The sequence below is a fragment of the Leptosomus discolor genome, chromosome 5 (genome assembly GCF_034619465.1).
Source record: "Leptosomus discolor isolate bLepDis1 chromosome 5, bLepDis1.hap2, whole genome shotgun sequence".
Lineage (NCBI taxonomy): Eukaryota > Metazoa > Chordata > Aves > Leptosomiformes > Leptosomidae > Leptosomus > Leptosomus discolor.
In genome coordinates, this window is record NC_141395.1 from 34,686,502 (window position 1) to 34,709,927 (window position 23,426).

Genomic DNA, 23,426 nt, shown 5'->3' on the forward strand with positions numbered 1-23,426 from the left:
AGAAAATCTGTATACTAACTCAGATGATGTGTTTTTAGTCCTTGATGTTCCACACACTGGTATAGGTACTTTATATCAAACAGAAAAACACTGTTACTGAAATTAAGACTGCTCGTATACCTAAAATATTTGCCTAAGTAATCACATGACCAAGATCTCAGTAGGGATTTAACATAACGCATAAACTAAAACAGAAAACTTTGCTTTCGTACACGATGACTAAAACCCAACATACTAGTTTCCCTCTTTCAGCAGCTGACAGAGGTATGCTGCTCCTCCTAAAAAGCTGAAGAGACACAGAGGCAATACACATTCTATGATTAAAATTAAATTGCAAATATAAAATCCTAACATTCAGAATACTGAGCAACTTTTGCATAATAATTTAAACAAATATAAGAGACAAGAAAACTTCTGTTCTTGCACAAGTGCTTCTTATTTTCAGCTTGACTGCATGAGCCTATGAGGTTGGGGGCACTGCCACAATGTTTCTTTGAAAGCATTTTTATTTAAGTTCAGGTGCAATTCATCTGTCTAGAACATCAAAGGAAACGTTCCATGCACTAACTCCACAAACACTTAGTACATTTACTGAAACATATGTTAATATACACACTTACTGTACACATGCTTGTGTGTATATACATATGGAAAAACACTTCTAAATGAATACAAAATGAAATTGAAGATTTAAGATTGAAGCAGTTTGATAGGCAGAAAATTCAAACTTACAGAAGACAGCTCAATACAATTTTTTAAACAGTTAAAAACACAATGGACACTATGGCTGTCAATCAGAAATTTGAATTTTTTTATTGTGTCAGGTTTTGGTGATCTTCCCTTTCCCTGGCCCCAACAAGGTACTTTTACTATTTGTATTTCTACTAGAAAAATACTAAGCAGTTGCACAGGTTTCATGCCTACATGAACACAGGAAAGAGGAGCCCCGTGGATACTTACCAGAGCTTGCAACAACAAAATTAAGCAATGTTTATTATAAAAGTAGTTAATATTAGCTACTTTTCATTGATCAACATTCAGTGTTTATACTATTAGACCACATAAGCTCTTCCCATGTGTCTCTTGTTAAAATAGTTTTTCAATTTTTAATCTAAGCTAAGCTAATAAAAACTTCTGGATCATAAGAAGTTTATAATCTTCTAATAATAGATTATTTAATTTTTATTTTTTTTAATTTTTAAAGCCAAATTTATAACCTAACACTATACTGTGATGAAAATATCCAAAAAAAAAAACCTTAATAATGCCAGAGTGCAAGAAATTACTTTTTTTTTTTTTAACATTAGTGCATTTCACATTAACTATTACTGTCTTTATTTTAGTTTTCTGTACTTACATACATTTTTAATTTTATTTGTTAATCTGGGTCTGTTCTGTGAGAACTGGTGTCTTGACTGCTTAGCATGCCATTTTCAGCTCTGAAATACTTGAGAGCACACTGTCATGGACAGTACTTGACCTACTAAGACCAGTATTATTACTATTTCAAATGTAACAAATATTTTTGTGTCCTTCAAGTACTAAATACATAATTTAATATGACCACTGAAAACACGTAATTTCAAATACCACTACTCCATATCCTATGTCAAATAACATCCAATACATTTGAGTTACAACAAAAAATAAGTGCATAATAACATGAATGTACACTATCCAAAATTATTTACTGCAGGAAAATTAATAACCCAAGAAGAGAGGAAACTTCACCAAAATAAAGACAAGTATCTGGCAGAGAAGATTACAATGCCAAGACATGTTTTAAAGTAGTATGTATGTACACTTACACATCAGTCTATCAGGAAAGATAACTGGAGTGGGTATCATAGAGCAATTAACCTAAATTTGTACTATTTATCGTAACTATATTGTCAAATAAACCAAATAAACCATGTATTTTCCCACTCCTTAAGTACGAGACCATAACTGTATAGGTTTCCTAATAACTGTATCCTGACAACAAACAGACCCTTGGCATAGCTGGACAGCTTTTTCCACCACTCTTTGCCTCATTTATAAATTTTATGACTTATCAACATATTTAGAAAACTCTTAAGTGTTTCAGGCACATCTCTGTTTCATACAAAAAGGAAAAGCTTTCATTGAATTGAGTTTTTTCAGGGTCAGTAAGATCAACATTTTCTTTTTCTTGTACACCAAATTTTTTGCAAGGACTATGAACATTGCTATGCACCCGCCACCATTTAAATGCTTCCCACGTTAATTCATCACCATTAATACCTCCCTTCACCGAGCATTCAAGTCTATCATCACTGTCTGTGTAAGATTCTGCATGTGGTTGTCAGCACTTAGAGGATTTATATGCTCTATATTTGCCCAAACCTTTGCTGTTATACCAGGAAAGCTTTTATCTACAGATGGAATCTTGAAGCATACAATAAAAAAGACTTAAGATTAATCCCTTGTCCTCTGGTGATTCCTTCTACAGCCATCTGCCACCTTCTACGTCTTTCACTCTAAACACTTCCTCTTCATCTCATTTGCACCTCTAATACACCACCCTCCCCAGGCAGTACAGATACGTGGAAGTGGGCAATTGCTGGCACAACCACTGATATTCCTGGAGTTGACACGCTTTGAGAATTAAGTTTAAGGTTTAAGAAAAAACAATAGATCAAAGCATTAATATCTATCCATACTACAGGCAATGTGATGTACAGAAAGTTGCGTGGTTACAGGACACTGAATCTGTACTAAATCTGTACAGGAGCTAAACCTTCTTTCAAGCACCTGTATTTCCTTGCAGACATGGAAGAATTTACCATTTTATCTAACATCACCTTTCCACACACTCCTGTAATTGCCACTACAATTTTCTTTTGACAGCAATTATTTGAAAATTCTTATAACTATGTCATTTATCTAACTAGCAATAAAGGCAAATGGCTGTACAATTACAAACAAGGGAAAAGGTCCTTAGGGTTTTTTGAAAATTTTATTTCATTAAAACTGGACCACAGGGTGTCCTTTTGCTAAAGCATTCGTATTGTAGATAAATGCTTTACGTTGCTGGAACAGTCTGTGGAGTGTAATGCAAGTACAGTCAGAACAGAGCTGCGAGTTAAGGTACAAAAACGTAAACACGTCGCAGTTCCAAGCACATGACAGTAGGAGAATCACTTAAGCTGATGAAAGTATGACATAGTCATGCCTAAGTGAGCCATGCCTAAGTGAGCCAAACAAATGTACAACTTAACATGCATATATGGTTTATTATTATGAATCGCAAGGACTAAACATAACATTACAGTTTAGGTCTATGCTCTGTTCCAAGGTGCATATACCAAATTCTTAAGGCAGTCAGACCTGACTATGTGATGCTAAGAACCCTTTTTCCCCCTAAAATGTTAACATATTATGTACTCTGACAAAAAGAGTACCCCAAGCACCATTTCTTATCCACAAGTAACCATAGTTTGCATCAGATTCTAAGGGCAGTTGTGTGCAAGATCATGCATGCTAACAGCTACTACCTTCTGTACAATGTATATAAATTTTTAAAGACTTCTTATATATCTATTTCTCAGAAAGAGATAAAATAATAAGTATCAAAGGTGGTAAAAGTATTCTTAACACTGAAATACAGCAACAATCTCTCCAAAGCTATCAATATGCTATCATTAGACAAATCTGTCATACATGGTGAACTCAACCATGTTTAATAATCCCTTCATTTTCTTGTACTCTAGGAGCCATACACAGTCTTCAGCATATGCAAGTAACACCTTAAATAAACCAAATTAATGCAGAGGAACTGAGGGCAAAACATGGGTTAAAGAAGCCAGCTTTTCCAGAAAAAAAAAAAAGTAAGTCTTAATTAGATCACATATAAACGTGAATTACTTAAATCGTTAAATAGTTAGTAGGAACACTGTTAAGTTGCAGGTTGTAAAGAAGTTATTTCACAAAAAATACAACTATTAAGTATCTTTGTACCTGTGACCCTCTATGTAATTTTATTCAGAATATGTTTAGTTTGGTTAGTTATTCAAATGATAAATGGTATCTTAGTGAAAGCAGTACATAAAATAATCTACATTTTAATCACACTGAAAACAAATAATGGAGTGTGGTAAGTAAGATACGTGTCCATTAGACGTGCAGTTACCACATGCAAAAATATTAGTGCAATGCAATACTCTTCATAAGAACATTACAGAAAACAAAAACAAAATAAAAACAGCAAAACCAATCCCCCAACCTTCTAACAAATATCACAATTGCATGCAGTAAACAAATCGATGTTATCTACTCAGAAGTACACCATTTATCAAGAACTACGTGCCTTCTGCAAGAGGCACATGCTTGTGTTTTGCCTTAAGACCAGTAGGGCATGTTGTAGTAGGACTAACATTTTGACATTTCAGACAAATGTGTTAAGTCAGATTTTAAAATTCACTATTATCCAAGTGAATTTCAACGCTCAGTCAACCTTTAAAATATATTAAATGTGAATAAATTTACCTGTCATACTTAAGGCCATTTTCTTTCACCTACAGCTATTAAAGATAAATGTCTTTAAGCAGGAGTTCTTACACCTTCTTTAAATATAAAATAACAGAAAATCATGATCTAAGTAATTTTAAAATCAACAATTTGGAAATAGAAGGTAGGAAACACACTGTAGCTAATGGACTTTGAAACATAAGCAAGAAAAAGGCTGTAAACAAGATTGTTAGACCTCTAAAGTAACATTATTAAGTTTTCTGCTTCAAAACTCAAGGGGACTGACTTGTTCCCCAAAACTCTAAGCACATAGACTTAGGGGAAGAAAAAGGAAAAAAAAAAAGAAGTTTTTTGTACCAGTGGCTACCAAAAAAAGGCAGAAAATACAAGTAAGTATCTGGCAAACATTAGCATTACATGGAATTTATGTCATTTACAACTTCAAGATATATATACAGTTATTCTAATGAAAAAATAAAATACAGCTTTCCAAAAGTCTCAAGATCATGGACTAAAGATGTTAAGTCGTTACTCAGCTCTGGTTTACTCAGCAAAATATGGGTAACTGTTTCCAAACACAGTTATTTAAGAGAGCAAATTTAACATCCCAACAGAGACTACATAACATTGAAGTTAAACATAATTTAGTTGTACAGTATGTTAATAGTGGACAAATTCAGTATTACGACTGACATGAAAATATAGCTACATTGCTCCCGTACAAATTATAGTACCTTCCATTTCTTCTGCACAGGAGGAAATACTTTTGTAACTTTACGCTATATGAGAACATTAGACACTCAGAAACGTATTTCTGAGTGCTATAAAGTATATTCCTGAGGACATACTCTTAGCATTTAACAAGTATGAGGCAATCCCCTCAAGAGACTATCAAGTCTTGTGCAGTTAAAGGAAACAGAACTAAAAACACTAAGGAAAGAGTTTTTCAGCTGCATTGTTACTTTTTAGAACCTGCTAGTCTAATACTGCATTTGTTTGGAAGCGTTACTATTTCCAAAACATCAGAGCTTGTCTACCTGCTAATGAGTCAACTGCCATCAGATATCCCACACATAAAAATAAAAACAGGTCATAACCTGTGCAAGATACTTTTTCTACATTCTGTTAAAATACTCTGAGAGAAACTAAAAATGAACTTTTTACCTTGATTAAAGATGTGATCACAATTGCTCCAGCATTCACCATAGGGTTATGAGGCCTGTCTGTGAAATAAAGTTTTCAATTACAAATACACCCCAAGACACATTCGTCAAACATAACCAGTCAAGTGTTTAAGTGAATTAACTATTAATGTATGACAAAGCTATGACTATGGAACACAATCTTAAACTAAAAATACAGTCATCCAACATTATACACAATGTTTTACAACTCTGAGCAAAGTATTTTACAGCTTAGAATACACTGAGCCTTATGCTACTTAACTGTCCAGTAAATTAATCAGTTTGGCATCATTTCTTTTCTTGAAAATTATTAACCCTCTCCAGTGTTCCAAGATTTGATCAATGCAACATTTGCAAGTGGAACAAGCCCTAAAAGACTTTCCAATTTTTCTTCTAAGTTATCAAGTCTCAGTGATTTCAAAAGTGTTCAAACAGGCCCTTAATAAAAATAATTCCAAATAATTCCAGTTCTTTAACTTCCTTAATGCTGTACATTAATACAAAATCCGTATTCTTTTTAAGAATCAGAGGTTTCTATTGGCAGCTTCTGAAATACAAATAACAACGTACTCATCCTCACTAGAATTTAACTTGCTTTATAATTGTCTTGCATATACCTGCAACACTGAACTTTTTCATCACTAATCTCCACATTAACAGTATTTTTGCATCCCCAGTCATTCTTGGCTGGTCATGTGAATGAATCACCTCTTTTTTTCCTTTTCTTCTTTTTACAAAAAAACCAAACCAAAACAAAACAAAACACCAAACCTTCCCTTATCAGCTGTGTTACTTTTCCCAAATACAAGTTTTCATTCATCAACATCTACCTCCTACAGTTATCTTTTTTTTAACTAACATTTTTTGCTGTGCCTCTTAAATAGGATATTGATTTTTGAGGGTTCTGGCGTCTGAAAACCTCAACCAATTCTCAATACATTAATATCGTGACAAGTTTGAATTCTTCTTTTTATTTGCTGTTATATTATCTCCAAATTTGAAAAAATATTCATTTAAAAAAAAACACACAGAGTGTTCACTATTCTTATATATAACACACACACTCTAAAACAAACTTGAGATGATCGCTTTTTGGAGATCAGTCTGATATTTAGAGTATAGACACACACATATTTTCCCATGAAAACTACCCTGGTCATGGTCAATGGCACTTAGCCATCTATGACTCTCAGATAATCGCCAAAAACTAATCATCTCAAGTTCCTTTTAGTGTTTTTCAGAAAGTCAGTATTAAAAGGAACTTTTTAAAAAAATCAAGTTATTTATTAGTGAAAAGGTAAGACCAATACCTTCTGTCCAAAAAAGTAAAGCTCCCCTAAAATACAAACTTAGTGTCTATACAGTATTTTTAAAGTTGTTAGTGCCATTCATTCATTCTCTCTCTGAAACAAACTCACAAATTGTTCTGATTTCATCTGATTGGATTAAGATCCACCTGCATCTAACATCACGTGTCAATAATGCAAGCAACTTGGGTCAAATATATTTAACATTTGATCAAAACCAGATTCTGAGTAAGAAAAATGTAGCATTTCCATGGCTTTCTAACACTATCTCTCCTTAGGGACCAAAAACCTGAACACCAGTCAAAGGTGTTACAAGTCAAACAACTAATCACAACATCACAGACTGCTGGTCAGAAGGGACATCTGGAGGCCATCTTCTCCACCCTCCTACTCAAAGCAAAGTTATTGTCAAGGTTACATCAGGTCAGTCATGCCTTTATCCAGCTGAGTCTTTAAAATCTCTAAACGTGGCAAATCCTCTACGTCTCTAGCAATCTTGTTCCTTGTAGAGGACAAGTTTACCTTAATATCCAATCTGCACCTCCCAAGCCACAATGTGGGACCACTGGCCCTTGTTATATCATCTGCCACTACCAAGAAGAGTTACATAAATCTTCATCTTTGCAATTGCTCTTCAACCTCCCCTTTCAGCTGCTCCTTGGAAATTATGTGCCCTGGACCCCACAGCACTTTGGCAGCCCTCCACTGGAGCCCTCTCCAGTTTCTCAGTATTCTGCTTGAACTGGGGTTCACAACTACACACACATAGTCCGACACAACATTGGCCTCGTGCATGCTCAGAACTCACCATCACCCTCATTTCTTGCTCTAGCTACACTTCTCTTGTTTACAGCTTCCTCTCTTCAACATCAGGTATCATTCCTATCCATAAACATGCTAGCGACTTACTCATATACAACCCATTCAAAATATTTCTTGGCTCCTGATTCTTCTGCACACCTCTATGGTTTCAACCTGCCACACAGTACAAAGAAAAAAAAATCCCAAACACCACATCACATGGATATTTGAACAAAAAGGATGTGTAATGTTTATTTAGCATTCAGCAACTCAAAAGCTTATCAATGTAGTAAGTCCAGACAAAGAATATACCTTCGGAAATTCTATTGCATCTCATTTCCTTGAAGATGTCACCACCCACCTTCAATGTCACAAGGCATTTTTGGTAACCTTTTCCTCTACTCTGAAGATTCCTGTCTCTCACCACTTAACATCTCAAACACAATGGACCAGTTCTGGCCACTTTGCAACCAACACACCTCCATGTGCTACCCTCACACGAAGAAGGCCAAGAACCTTCTGATGAAATGGAACATGGACTTTCCTAAATGCACTTCTGAGAGGAAGCTGTGTTTTGTTCCTCCCTTGACAAGTTAGCAAGGAACAATCATTGTGGGAGCCTTAGCACCTACGGGGAGGTACAGCAGTCTTACCACAGACTAGCAAAAGCTCTTCTTCGAAGGTCTCTCCTACTGCTGCCTAACACCAGCACATCACAGAGCTGAGCAGGACACTTCCCATTAATCCACTGCTGCCTCTTCTAAGCAGAATAAACCCTGTCATGGTATCCAGGTCCCAGGAAAGCAATCTTCACTATTATCTCCATAGCACCAAATAATACTATCCAAACATTTCCCATACATAGATACCTGTAATTGAGAGATACCCTTCTATCTTGCCACAATAGCTACAGCTTTCCTAGAGAAGTGGTCAATGCCCCAAGCCTGTCAGTTTAAGAGGCCTTTGTACAATGCCCTTAACAACATGCTTTAACTTTTGGTCAGCCCTGAAGTGGTCAGGCAGTTGGACTAGATGATCATTGTAGGTCTCTTCCAACTAAGGTGTTCTATTTTACACTACAATGAAGAACCTCTCCACAGACTTAAGACATACTGCTCTGCTTTAAGGGCCAGGATGCCTAAAGAAAACTTTATATTCTGAAAGATTCCTGCTAATTTCAAAGAAGAGAAGTCTTCCACTCCCATCAATAATACTTCCATTCCTGGGTATTTTTTCACCTCTTAGGCATGTATAGGTTCTGATGCTACGTAAATTTTTTAAGGAAAGTCATACATAGGTCTCCTTCCAAAGCAGCAGCAACTACTGATTTACCTCACAGCAGGTGCCATCTGCAAGGGGATTCCACATTGTACAAAAACAAGGAATGAAGATTGATATTATAATTGAAACAGTTTGCCAAAGAGGTGAACATATTCATCTATTAATCTTTAGAAAGAGGTATCAAACTCTTATCATGTGAATTAATCTTCTCTATTAATTTCATGCACACTGGTGAAACTTTCAGTAATCCCAATTCTCTTATTGCCTAACAGTCTTATAAACACTCTTAAACTCTAACAGCAACATAATAAAGACTACTGGCTGACAATTTGTCTTCTCTCATAGTTTGATTTTAAAAGCAGCAATAAAAAGAAGAAAATAATTACTATACTTTGTCATTTCATTAAAAAAAGAAACAAAACAAAAACAAACAAACAAAAACAACAAAAAAACCACAAAAAACCCACAAACATAAAATCTATACTGATCCAAAGGAAAAAACGGGCAATTTTCAGCACCATCAAAACCATTTTTTATATGGAAGTTTTCTTAGGACATGAAAGGCAGTCTTCTTCATACTGTATGACATTGTATTCAGAAAAACTAGGAAAGCAAAAACAAAGACAGCAAAGCTTGACAACATGCTTAATTCCTCCTTGGTGATAGATATGTGTGTTGGTATTTCATTACCACTTAAGATAAAAAAAAGAAACTGTCAAGATCTATTTTATTTGTAAGTTTGGAAAGATGACTTTAAGGTATCTACTAAATACAATTATATATCATTAATATATTAATAATATAGATATTTAAGTCAGAATTCAATATAGTCCTTGACAAAAATACCATCCAAACCTTATGCTGTTAATTACGTATTAATGGCAATACCATAGCAACAGAAACATTGTCTGTTCTCCTACTGAGAAAGATCTGCTAGAAGAAACATTTGTGTTTCAGAGATAACATCCAGTATTTCCTCTAAGACTACATGAATCACCCTTCTCAGATTTTTGCCATAATGTTTTTGAAAATAACATTTTCATGCTTGAGAATATAACGCAAAAAAGAAATAATCTAGGTAAGTACTGTATAAGAAATTCTTGCTAAAACACTCCTGCCATAGAAAAAAAAAAACTAACCAAACAACAAGATCAAAATCAAAAAACCATTGTTTTGAATCAGTAGCCAAATTCAGTTCAGAATAACCTGTGGGAAGATGTGTTCAATTTCGGCTTCTGGAAAGCAGCTGGTGCTGGCCTTCGGCAGGAGCACCTGCTTCTCAGAGGGCTGAGATGGGAAGTGGTATACATGTTTCCTAAAAATCAATTTAACACCTTTGACAGAAGACATGATTAAGGAACACTTGCTACCAACTCAACTAAATAAATACACATTTCAAATACCTGCATTCCCAAAATTCTTTGTTTTTTTCCTACAGCTGGATAATTAGCAAATAGAACAGAAGTAAGTAATACAGCATCTTTTACTAGCATTCTAAACTAGACAAAAGTGAGTTACAAAGGATAAGCCTACCTTGCTGATGGCAAAATATTTTGGGACACTGTCTAATAATAAGACTTAAGAGGATACTGTAAAATAGTAACACTGAAAAAACCGTGTAGCTTGTTCTGTAACTTTCTAAAATTAGGTATTTGCATTATTAAGTATTATGTATCTCTTACCATCTTCATTCAGGAACAATTTGTTGAATCTTAATCCACTAGGCTCTTTACCAACATATCTGTGCACATACTCTGTGCCAAGATCATTAACAGCAATAGCATATTTCAAAGGCTTTACACAGGACTGAAGACAAAATGGAACTTTGGTATCGCCAACAGAATGCCTGGGAAAAACACAGATGAAGAGGTTTGAAATTTCCTGTTTGCCAGCGGTGGCAAGTACAGCATTAAATGCTTCATCTATTCTTCAAGATACTAGGACCATCAATGAAAACACCCAAAACCCCAAAAACGTATTATTACCAAGTCTTATTTTAAAGAGCATAACAAAAAGATTTAAAGGTTTTAACAACTGCCTCCATAATTTAAGTGTAACAAAGTCAGTTGTTGGTGATCACTGCAGATGTAACAAAATAAAAGCAAGCATAGAAATGGGTTTGTACAAGAGCAACAACAACAACAACAACAAAAAAAATCACCTCAGACCTCCAGTATTACACACCCTACTAATCTGCAAACCACCTACTCAACGGGATACAGCTGACCTGAGTACAGCCACTATACTTATTTATGTCTATATAAACAAAGCTGAGATCGAATCTGGTTCTGGAATTTGAGGGCAATAATTAGCTATATTTACATTCCCTTTGATAATGGCAACGGTATTTAATTACAACTATTAAGTTCTATCTTTTGGAAAGTTTCCTTTCAACAGTAAGTCAGACTGCATCAAAGAATGACAGCATACGCCCCAGCTAGAGCAAAAGGCTCCAAGCAACCACTTGCCTGATGGCAAGTCAACAGTGTATTTGCTTCTTTTCTTTGCAGAAAACATGAGACCGTTTCAGAGAAAACTCACAAAATTATTTTGGCACTATAAAAACTAACATTACACAACATTAATTAAACATTACAAAAACTAGCATTATAAAAACTTTCATTAGTACATGTTATAATATTCAAAACAAAGCAAAATGCCAATTTAAAATATTCAAAAAGGGAGAACATGTTTCATTTTAAAGCTGGTTTACTACAAATAGATTGTAATTCAGCCACTTAAGCAGGCAGCTGAAAAATACTTCAGCTCACTTGTACAGCTTTTCCCCTAGAGATTACAGAGCATATGGCTAATAAGAAACAAACCTACAGATTGTAACAGATCACATTAAAATGAACCCAAATCTAGTCATCATAAGCCAGTCTGACACTCTCTCAGGAATGCCCCATTGAACATCTAAAAATTATGGTGTTCAGAATATGCAGCATGACCATATCAAACTGCAGGCCAGCAGAGACATGCAAGCTGATGAGTATCTCATATTGTCTAGTCACAAAGGTGGACACAGAATAGTTTACCCCAGTTTTCAGCTAGTTGGTGCAAGATACTCCTTTACATTTAGGCTCGTAACTGTCTCTGCTACACTGAGTTAATAATAAAGAAAAAATAAAAATAAGATCACTCTAGCTATATCTAAGACCTACAAACACCCTTACAGAAGAAAGTTTAATAAACCTGAAAAGCAAAATCATGTTAAGTTCTATCCCATTTCCACAGGTTCATTTTCTTTTTAAAGAATATGGACCTGAATTTTTGTGGTGCCACATAGTGACCATATAACAATGCTACAGTAAGAACATTAAAATGCAGAAAAGGAACTAACTTTTAAGTGCATCGTAACCTACAGAAAAAGTAATACAGCTTGAGGCACAGGTACTATTAGACAAAGCTCTTCAGCTTCCAAAGATCAATACCACGTAAGCATTGACTCTATCTTGTCCTTTGGTAATCATCAACAACCACCCACAGCTTCATTATTGTCTTTGGATCATAAGCAAAATATAATCCAGCTTCAAATGTAGTACCTACAAATACTATTTAAAGAATATTTTATAATAATAGCAAAATAATTCAGCTTAAACAGAGAAGTTGAAAAAAAGTTAAAATGACCACGTGGATTTGACTTCCTAAACACCACCAATAAAACTTTCTTTACTAAACCATAAGATACTATGAAGTGCTGTATGTGTCAGATAGTTTAAATAACTAAATAGCAAAATCTGTAAGTTAGAATATACCTCTGTCCATCCACTGTGCAAAGTGAAACACCCCACAAATCAGGGCTGAACTTGGCCAGTTGTGGAATATAGTCAGCAACCTATCACAATGTGAAGTAAAGAGAGACATTACAACATCCAAAATATTTAACTGTATGTTAACATATGTTAATTAAAATAAATGTCAATGGAAAAGATACACAACATACAACTGAATTATTCCACTAATAATCACCTAGTATATCTAAAACTTCATTACAAATTATTATATTCCCTGGATCATTATGAAATAAAACATTTTTTCAAAGTACAAACTTCAGCACATTCCAAGGGGAATGTCTGTTCTGTGTTACAGCACGTTCAGCATTTTCAAATCATACACAATTTTAGCTTGTGATAGGCTGGGGTTTTTCAATTCATTTACTGAAAATAAGCACTAGAATAAACTTTAATTACTAACACCGGTATGGTGCTGACAATTATTTCTGTCACACAATCCAGACAGCATAATGCTTTTCTAGACTAAGTTTAGTCTGACAAATTTACAGCAGTCTTATAGTTTACATAAAATAAAGAAAGAACAACACTATTTTCTCATTCTAACCTCAAAACTCTACAAGATTGTTAGAGGTAAGGAGCTGTATTTCTAACACAGTTTAGAAGTTGCAGACATAACTGAACTTCCAAAACTCTTTCATCAAGTTATCAGTTTAACACTTTGCTAAAAACGTTAACAAAAAATCTGTCTACTTAACAAAGAACGTATTTGGCCAATATCAAGAAATCTATACAAGTAAGAATTTACAAACAGGTTACCTTTCCTCCAGATTGTTTTTTAGCACTTTCATATAGCTCATCAATATGTGAAGTAAACGACATAAAATCTGGAATGACAAACTTCCTCCTGAAAGCTTGAGTAAGCAACACAATATTACTTTGTACACACCTGCAAAAAGTTTAAAAAGTTTATTAGTATTTTGACAAAGTCAAAAAGCCTACTTAAGTAGCAATTACATGTTACTTAAATAAGGATTGTCAGTCCCTTGAAGTTATATGCCTACAAGAACAAGTCTTTATTAGAAAGAATTTTCATTTTTTAAAAAAATTATTTACAATTGTTTCATTAGATCTTTATGCTTTCTACTTAAAGTTCTTCTTTGAGGTTTCAACTGTGAGGTTGTACTGCAAGATACTATCAGTTTGCCTTCACGTAGCATCTAAGCTTGCAAAAGGGATCTAAGCCACCCATTTCTTAGGATCAAGACACGCAAAGGTCATCTAATCCAGCCCTTGTCCCAGGGACTGCTAATTTTAGAGTTAGACTGGACTTCTGAGGTTCAGGGTTGGATTCTCACTTCCAACCAGTTTCACCACGAAGCCAGCAAGAATGGTGCCAACAGCCCGAACTGGAATGAGTTTCCACTCTAAATAACAAAACCCTGTGGAAGTGCTTTATAACATCAGCTAAACTAAGCAAAAGTTAACAGTGAGCAGTACTGCAAGTCTCTTGCTTCAAACTACCACCAGTTAAGGAATCTTTGCTGCCTTTTAACCCAGAACACAGTTACATTATCGTCCACACCCTCTGAACACCAGCCCATCTGTACATTTAAAAAAACGGTGAGGTAAAAAGGAAAGGACTTAATCTAAGAGAAACAGAATGGAAGTATCAAAACACAAGCTGAGACATGCTGCTGGAAGTGATGTGCCTGTGGGTAGGGGGTGAGCACCAACAGGGGTGGGAATCAGGAGCCATTATCACGTCAGTTGAAATACGACCTGATAAAGGGTATTAACAGGCCTATCCCAGTGGAAGGAAGAGAAAGGGAGATTTAACACCAAACAAACAGTTTCATTAACACATGCATATTGTGCTTTCTAGCAGTGTTGACAAAAGCAGAAACATATTGTTAATACAGACAAACAGAAAGTTAAGAGCATCTGGGCCCATACTACAAAGGAGAACATATCCTTCCAACGAAACTTATTCAGAAAAGTAAAAAATTAATTTTTAGGGAAATATTTCCATTTGGAATAGATACTTCCACTAATCCTACTATTAAAAGTCATTATCAGTTCAAAACGACGAAGATGCCGTGAACGGACAGAATTATCTTCCCTTTAAATCTGCCTCACTTTTTTTAAAGCTCAGTTTGATCTCCTTTGTACTTAGGAGACTATCCCAAATTCAACTGACAGCCATTTAAAACGCTGGTAGGCACTACTCTCCAAGAGTGAAAGAGAAACAGCAGAGAAATTTCCACTGTACACACTGGCATCTTCAGAATTGCTCTGTCTGCAATATGCTGCTTTGTTACGTTAAAATTGCAGTTGAGTTGGTTTTGTTGAAATTTGTCATGCTTATCCACTCCTTTTTTACATATTTTGAAAAAAATCCTGTTTGTTTTTGTTCCCAGCAGCCTCCAACTACTCCAGGTGCAACAATCCCTTTTCAGAAGTAATTAGTAACAGTTATAGCAGCTATGTGTGCCCAAAGAATAACAATATAATATGCACTTTGACATTGTCTGTGCCACCTGGACAGCACTAAGCACTCTTGTCAGAAAAAAAAAAAATTTCAAGTTCCCCTAAACCCATTAGAACAACTCAATATGAAGTGTGGAAAACAATGAGAAGGCCACATGCACTGAAATACGGTCCTCCAATACCACATTAGGTTTCAGAAACAGAAAGGGTATTTATACACTTACTACTTTACACGAAGCCTAGGATGCTCACTTCAATAATTCAATCATTTTAAGCTAGACTGAAACTCACTGCAGAAATAGCTATGCTCATTAAGGACATAACCTATTTCTGCAAGAAGTTGTTGTTCCCAGACTTCTACCAAGGTCAGTGTCTGGGTATTTATCCTGCTACTCCTTAACCCTGGCAAATCAAATGCATTCACAGACTAAATTAAATACAGCGGTTCAATTAATCCAAATGGGTATTCGGAACAATTACTGCATGTACTAAATAACAGGGGTATTAGTAAGCTCCGGTTAATGGGGCAATGATATTCTCAGACAACAAAGGATGCTAGCCTTGACAGCCTCTAGTATTCTGCAACTCACATCTCCTCCCCACCTGAGTTTCGAACTGGTTTATGTTCCAGGTAACCCTTCGGAGACAAATGGTTTCAGGCTCAGGCTCCACTCAGAAGTGGAGCAGTAAAAAAGATCACAGGGAGGAATTTAAGTAAATTAATATATCGATTAATAAAAATCTTTTCTACAGTCAGACTTTTACAAACAACTTAGTCCTTATCTCCCACATACTTTAGTAGTGTTCACAATAAATACACTAAAAACTTCCCGCCTCAAATTCTTCCATTTCTCCAAACTTTATAACCTCACCCTAAAAAATTCTGTCTTGCCAAATTCTAATCCAAGCATTTCTTCCCCCATTTGAAAACATGTCTTTTCAAACTATAAAACTTCCCTGATATATTTAGGTTAGGGAGATTAGGATGCAATATAAACTTTCAGTGACTTCTATAATCCAAAAGTAACAGTTCGGGGGGTTTTTTTGAAACTGCATCTTTGATTTGTAGCATAAAGTTAGGATCACTTTTCATTTACCATACAGCTTGTTACATTTACCCATTATTTTTCAAGTTCTGACTCAGATTGCTGATTATCGCTTCCCCACACAAAGCAGACACCTGTTAAAAGCACAGTCTGAACTCCCACCAGTTCTGAAGAACTGTTCAGCTCCTATATAGCTGAATGGACACCTTTTTTTCCTGTTTAAAAAGCTGCAGTATAAGCACAACAGAAAGGAATGTGGAACTTCATTTCCAACGAGCAAGACTAGGTCTGTAGAAGTCTTCAATATATTTAGACATTTTAGGGAAAAAAAGTTACATTATTTTGACAAATGAAGTATTATTATTATAACATAGCAGAAGTCCTCTACATCTTCTGTCAAAAGCCTTCTAATTGCTCACACAGGACGAAAATATTTATTAATACCTGGGTTAAGCATATCTAAAACAAGTTTTCCTCAGGATTTGCTACCTAGATTGAGAGCAGCACAGCCACTCAGCAGCAAACAGATAACCCCGCATGAGAGCCAGCAACAGATTGTCACGTATATGTCTAGAACATAACATGCCCAGATTGATGCTTTCTACCCACAGATCAGAGGAGATTTGGCTAGCAAGACCACAGTTCTCAGTCAATAAAGCAGGACAGACAGCATCTTGTGACAAAGACTAAGTCTATAAAGCCAAGTAAGTTATTCTGAAAAACAATCAGGTTTAAACCTCCAAATTATAACTGTTACTCAGTAGCTATGATCTCACTCAAGTGTACACCATTTTCAAAATAACTCAATTCTGACTGCCTCATGTCTTTCCTTCCCCCACACTGACCAAAATATTGTAGTCAACAAATAGGGCTGTTTGCAAGTCTTCTATTTTTCTGTTAGGAATAAGCCGAGTTAAAGGAAAAGCTGAGAGAGGTAAGGAGTATTTCTTAGAAAGATTATTAGAAATTTTTCTACAAATTAGCTACAACGTCATAGAAACAGATCTAAAAAATAGATACATCAAATGTGCACACTTCATGAGGAAGATTAGCATGTACAATCTTCCATATTTGTTAAGTTGCCTAAGTTTCATCTAACAGTAGTTAGATACTATGACTACCACATTATTAAGTAGTGCCATAGCTACGGTACAAAAAACAAGAAAAGAAAAAAATCCACATAGCAAGCTAACTAGCACGCTGCACTGCTTCCAGTAAGCAGGCTATTCTCAGCATGCTACAAAGACCACGTGTTATGTTACATAGATGTAACATGAACAGCTAATTCAAGAAATTTGTCAAGCACTCTCTCTGAAACCTGCACCACTGAAGCCTTCAATGCAGGACACTCTGGAGATGAAAGATTAAAACCCCAAACTGTTCTGCCTGTATTACAGAGATTTCTTCCAAACTTTTATTTAACTGGAGAGCACAGTAAGGCCCAAAATCTTCAAAATAAAGCAATTTTAGTCAAATTGGAGCCTAATGTTTAAAAGAACCACTAAAAAAGTGTTGAAACTTGTTACAGAGACAGACATACAGATGCATTTTACAGGTCACTTCTACTGGACTTAGTCAAGCTTATGCTAGCATAACTCCACATCACTTATCCTTGATGCTTTACTTTATCTAGCAGCTTTGGATTCAAATTCCACAGGAGAATTTGAACTGAAAAGTCAGAAAAAACTGACTTTTACACTTAGGGAGCTGAAGCTTCAAAATTCTGAGGTAAGTACAGCTGAGCAGATAATTATACTTCACACGTTAAACACCTGAAGAAACAAAAATAATGCAGGAACCTTGTACCATAATCTACACAGCAAATGGCAGTGTGCCTAGGAAGAACAGGTTACCAAAGTTTGGGGGGGTTTTATTTATAAAAAAGGTAGACACTTGCTGCAGAGTAAAATCTGCTATGTGAAAAGAGATTCACCTCTCCACCCTCTGTACAGTGTTTATGTTCAAAACTCTTCCTACACAAGAAGCAACCATGTAAAGGTTTCTACAAATTATCATAGTAACAACCACTCCTCTAATGCAGAGGATCAAATCCTAGAGATGTAACGTAGAACACAGGCTAATCTTGCTAATTGGCAATCACTTGTCCTTTTTTTAATACAGAGCCCTTGCCTCAAACATAATTCATAGTTTACTATTACAAAAAAGCCTTCTAGTACAAATGTAACGCGTAACAGCAAAAGCATTTCCTTTCCAATCCAACCGTATAGCCAGGAAGGCTCCTGACTCCATAAAAATTTAGAGTTTTTACTGTGCTGACAAAAAAAAAAAAACAGCGAAGACCTGGTCTTGTTTAAAATACTGGAATAAAGCTAGTCCACATTGTACCTTTATGAAGCACCCCACATTTGATTAAGCAGTTGAATGGTTTGTTATTTTGTCACACACAAAGACATTCCTTTTTTCTCAGTGTACTTCCAAAAATGTTTACAACTATTAAAAAATATATAACCTATATACTTTGTTTATATTTACATAAACTATGTAAATATATAATATAGTACAAGCATATACTGCATATATTTTCTAAACTTGTATGTATATAACATAACATATATGCAATTATATGTGTAAACACACCTTTTTTATACACATACACATATATTTTACATTGTAACTGACAGGAGATGGCACTAAAAAGCATTAGTTCACAAATTCAAAAAATGCTACAGAAAACTGAAAATTCTGATAAAAGTATACTCTTCATGAAAGAAGCAAGTTCTAGATATTATGTCATTTACCCTGTAAATGGAATAAAAATAGAGACTCAAAAATAGTCTACAAATTTCGTTTCAGGATTTAAGAGACTTTAAACTTCCAATCTTATGGCACACAAAAACTGTAAGTAGGGGAGCAAAGGAGTGTGCTTGGAATGAACTGAAGACAACCTGAACAGCGCTTATATTGTATAGCTAACTGACCACAGGTTTTCCTTAAAAAAAAAAAAAGTAAAAAAACCACAATTACTAAAATACGGCACATAAATCTTTTCCAAAATAGACCAAAGCAGTGTCTACAGTCCTAACTTCTCTCATCTCCACATATCTTGAAATTTAACTTCACTCTATTTTTCATATATTCACTTCTAGAATTAACTACATACATACTCTGAACAACTCACTATACAGAAGCAGCATCCTGAACTGCAGATTAGGAACTGATGAAGCAGCGAGAGAGAAGTTTTATGTACGCATACTGAATACCCCATGCTGGATCAATTAATTTATTTGGAATCTGCCCCAGAGTTGCAGTATGGCGTCAGATACACACACAAACAACATTGATACATTAAACCCTTGGGGAGATCATACAAACGTCTGCAGCACAAAACCAGAGATCAAACTCATATGAAATCAGCGTCAGTGTGTGACTCCCTTTCTAATTAGACACTGATTTATATACCTTATTTTTCTCTTAAAATTTCAGACAGTAACACACAGAGAACATTCATTCCAAATTATAGAGCTACATTATTGACAGAAAGTTTACTTTTTAAAAAGGTCTTTGTCCAGCATAACACCATCTGAAGTTGTTTGAAGGGTCAGTCTTAACATATCCATGCACTCTTTCAATCGGGGATCAGATGTACGTAATCCTGTAGATTTGAGTGCCTATTACAATAAAACAATAGTTACTAAAATGAAAAGACATGCTATTACAATCAAGTTCTCTACTGCTCGATCTCATTTATCGAGATAAGAGACATCTGCCACTACACCATCGACACATGGACATTTTGACATCTTATCATTCTGCCATTTCCTTTTGCTATTTTGGCTGCATCTTATGTCAAAGGATTAATGTAATTTGAAATTCACACTGATCCAACTACATTTTACACAAGTGCAAATACTACCCAGCCCTGCCACAGACACAGGTGCTTTCAAGCACACTCTTTTGCACCTCGAAGTAGTGAGTAACAACAATAGGATACTCATTCTCTTACTTAATTACAGAAAGTGTGGGGAGGCAGGGAAATAAATAGTTACATTCCTTGCTGCAACTAAACACATATAACAAATTCTTTGCTTTGTACTCTTGCCTTTAGAATGTTGAAAGACCTTGTAGTAGTTAGCTTTCATACAGTGCTTTGGAACAATAAACTTACAGTTATGAATTTATGAACTGGTATTTTTTCTTGTCCTTCTGCAATAGTATAGAAAAGTAGATCTTCTAAGCTAGGAAGGAGACCTTGCTTCGTTTTACTGAAAAAAAAAAAAACACCACATGCATAATTAGTTTAGTGCTTATTTTTATTTATACACATTTTTTTCATTATTCACAAGGGAACACATTTTCACTACCCACATAACTGCTACCACTAATTTCAAAGAACACTTTTATCAGTGAAGACAAAGCTTAATTCAGCTTTAAGTAGGAAAAAAATGGTAATATTAAAAGTAACAAACATTCTTAACTGAAACGTAGTCATTTTTTCACTGACATACATTTACTGCTATGATTATATTTAGAAATTTTTTGGAGCAGATGCATCATGTTTTCCTCTTCTTGATGTTACAGAGGACAGACATGTTACTTGCACAAAGTATTTATCAGAATCAGAGACCTACATGCCTCATAACAAAGCTGCAGGAGCAGACTGCCCCAAAGGTTCCATAGGCAAGAAAAAAGAGATGATGAACATGCACTATTTTCCTCAAAACAGTTCTGTTTTTAGAAACTCCTAGAAGGAGTCCCAAAGCCCTTGTCCTTCTAGAAGGCTATGTAAGCCACATCAGTTACAGTGAAAGCAAGCAAAGCCATCTGCAGCATAGTACAGTAATCTGAACCAGCTGAGGCACCAGAAGCAGTAACTCTCATGGTGCATATTTGGCAAAGCTAACCTGCAATGTAGCTACATCTTTAATGGTCACTATGTTTATTAATGTGAATACACCAAGCATTCCATGTGTTAACCATTCTATTCTAAGATATGCTTCCTGTGTGCCTGCATTTTTTATAACTTATGTCTCTATTTCAAGTGAAATGCGAAAGAAACCTACCAAACGAAGCATCCACATTACTCCCACGAAAGAAAGCTGTAATACTGTCACCTTTTCCTCAAAGTCTTTGGAAGTTCTCTATTGGTTTAAAATCAGAGTTTCACCTCTCCTTGATATTCCAAAGCACCCTGCAGCAGGCAGGAGCACAAGTCTGTACTCTGTTTTTATGATTCCCCTTAAGTACAGCATTGTATTGGACAGCTGGAATGTACACTTCCAAACTGCTCGGGGCAATGATAGAAAAGAGCTTCAATGACCGATTCTTTTGGTCCCGTGAAGTCTTTTCTAGACAAAGTCAGTTTAGAGAAAGACGATGTTCTGATGTTTGACAAGCAAAAGTAAATAAAAACAAAAGAGTTCTCTAGTAAATGTAGACCTTAATGCAGCCTTACATTATTTTAGCCACCAATTTTAAAGCTCAGTCTTATAGTCTAGTAATATTGGCAGTATTTTGTTACTATACTGTAACATATAAAGGTTACTGCCCAAAACTAGAATGCTCAGTGACAATCTATGTATTTTTATACACGTATGCATGTGTGTACAAAAAGGAGGTCTAAATTCTAGTCACAAAAGTTTTCACAAGATTAGTAATTCTTTGTATCAGTACTCAACTATGAAAACAGAATACTGCAACTAAGCACAGACCCTAGGTAGGCCAACGCAGTCTTACAGACTGACATTTAATCCTCCCTCCTCTCCCAATACTAGCTTACTCTAGCTCAACAGGTCTGATTTATTATTATATTTAATAAAAATATTTCAAATTTAAGACAACCTCTAAACTGCACTTACTTCCCTCCTTTCCTCATAACTAGCAGTGAAAACCAGTAGTAAAAAAATCTCACTTCTCATTTTCCAATTTATTTAAAACACCGTACTTACATGCTAAGAACAGAAGACAGCTTTGTAAGCTAACAGAACTTTCCTTGTCCTCCAGTTTGGATTTTTTTTTTTTTTAATGATACTGGCTGACTAATGCACAGACAGCCTGGCAATTCAACCAAGACAAACTCTTGCAACTACCTCAAGAAAATTACTGAACACCCTTTTTCCTAAAGAAAATTCAAGTCTTCCGCACAGCACATTGGGCTTTCAATCTTTTGAGAACAGTATGTCCAGTCAAGCCAACAGAACCAAAACTAACATACCAATTAAAGCGTCATCCTGTATCTGCATCCTAACTCTGCAGACACGTACTTTTTAAAGCTATGCTGAGTTACATAGTCTACACCCTTACATCTTCCCCATGTACACAGAGCGTTTAACTAAGCTCCACAAAGCGTCAAGATTTCATGTTTTAAGGACTGTCTTGGCTACAAGACTCATTACCGGATTGCTGAAGGTCTGACAAGGGAAACTTCCATATTTCACTTTGACAAAATAAGATGGCAAACACATTGAGAAATTTTAACTGATAACCTATTTAACTACATGTTTCTGAGCTATTACTCAGAATTTTACAGCTGTTCCAAATGTGGAATTTCTATCTGGAAAGGTGCAGGAAAAAAACTTCAGACATTTGACCAATATTATCTGCCTCTTTGCAAGATTTTAATCTATTAAAGAGATGTGCACCTTTCACAGCATAAATTCTCCCTTGACATATTTTCCATATCTTTCACATCTGTTGCTGTTCAATATTGGGTCAGTCAGCCTAATTTAACAATGGATCTACACTGACTGCCAAAGCAAAGAAGATGGCATTCAATGTATTCACAGAAAATTGCTCTTTGTCAACTAGTCCATCTTTTGATAAAATTTATCAGCTAAATAGAGGTGGAAAGGCTTGCTCTGCAGTTTATCAGGTCAGTGATGTCAGTACCTAACGTTTGCTTAACCTAAAAGCTATGTTTTGGCACTGTGAGCACACTTAGCAAGATAGTGCTGTTCAGCACACATTGTAAAGAGCTGTTTTTCCAGTCAGGGAACTTGCAATTTCCACAGTCAAATTAAAGTGGAAATTCCAGTTCATTCCATTTCATGAGTATGACTTTTGATACTTATTCTCCTCCTTTTTTTAAAAAAAAAAAAAAAAAGTAAAATTAAGCACCAGACTATTACACAACTAGAC

General features: G+C 35.4%; 1 protein-coding gene across 1 annotated transcript in view; it reads right to left on the minus strand.

The window, feature by feature from the left end:
* GLS (glutaminase) overlaps window positions 1-23,426 on the minus strand; it is a 63,523-nt gene that overhangs the window by 34,421 nt on the left and 5,676 nt on the right. Inside the window, exons 2-7 of the mRNA XM_086466220.1 lie at window positions 20,458-20,554; window positions 19,839-19,960; window positions 13,615-13,744; window positions 12,820-12,899; window positions 10,744-10,907; window positions 5,653-5,711 (exon numbers count right to left, since the gene is read on the minus strand). Of these exons, the coding sequence (XP_086322346.1) occupies window positions 5,653-5,711; window positions 10,744-10,907; window positions 12,820-12,899; window positions 13,615-13,744; window positions 19,839-19,960; window positions 20,458-20,554 (652 nt within the window). The remainder of the gene's footprint in view (window positions 1-5,652; window positions 5,712-10,743; window positions 10,908-12,819; window positions 12,900-13,614; window positions 13,745-19,838; window positions 19,961-20,457; window positions 20,555-23,426) is intronic.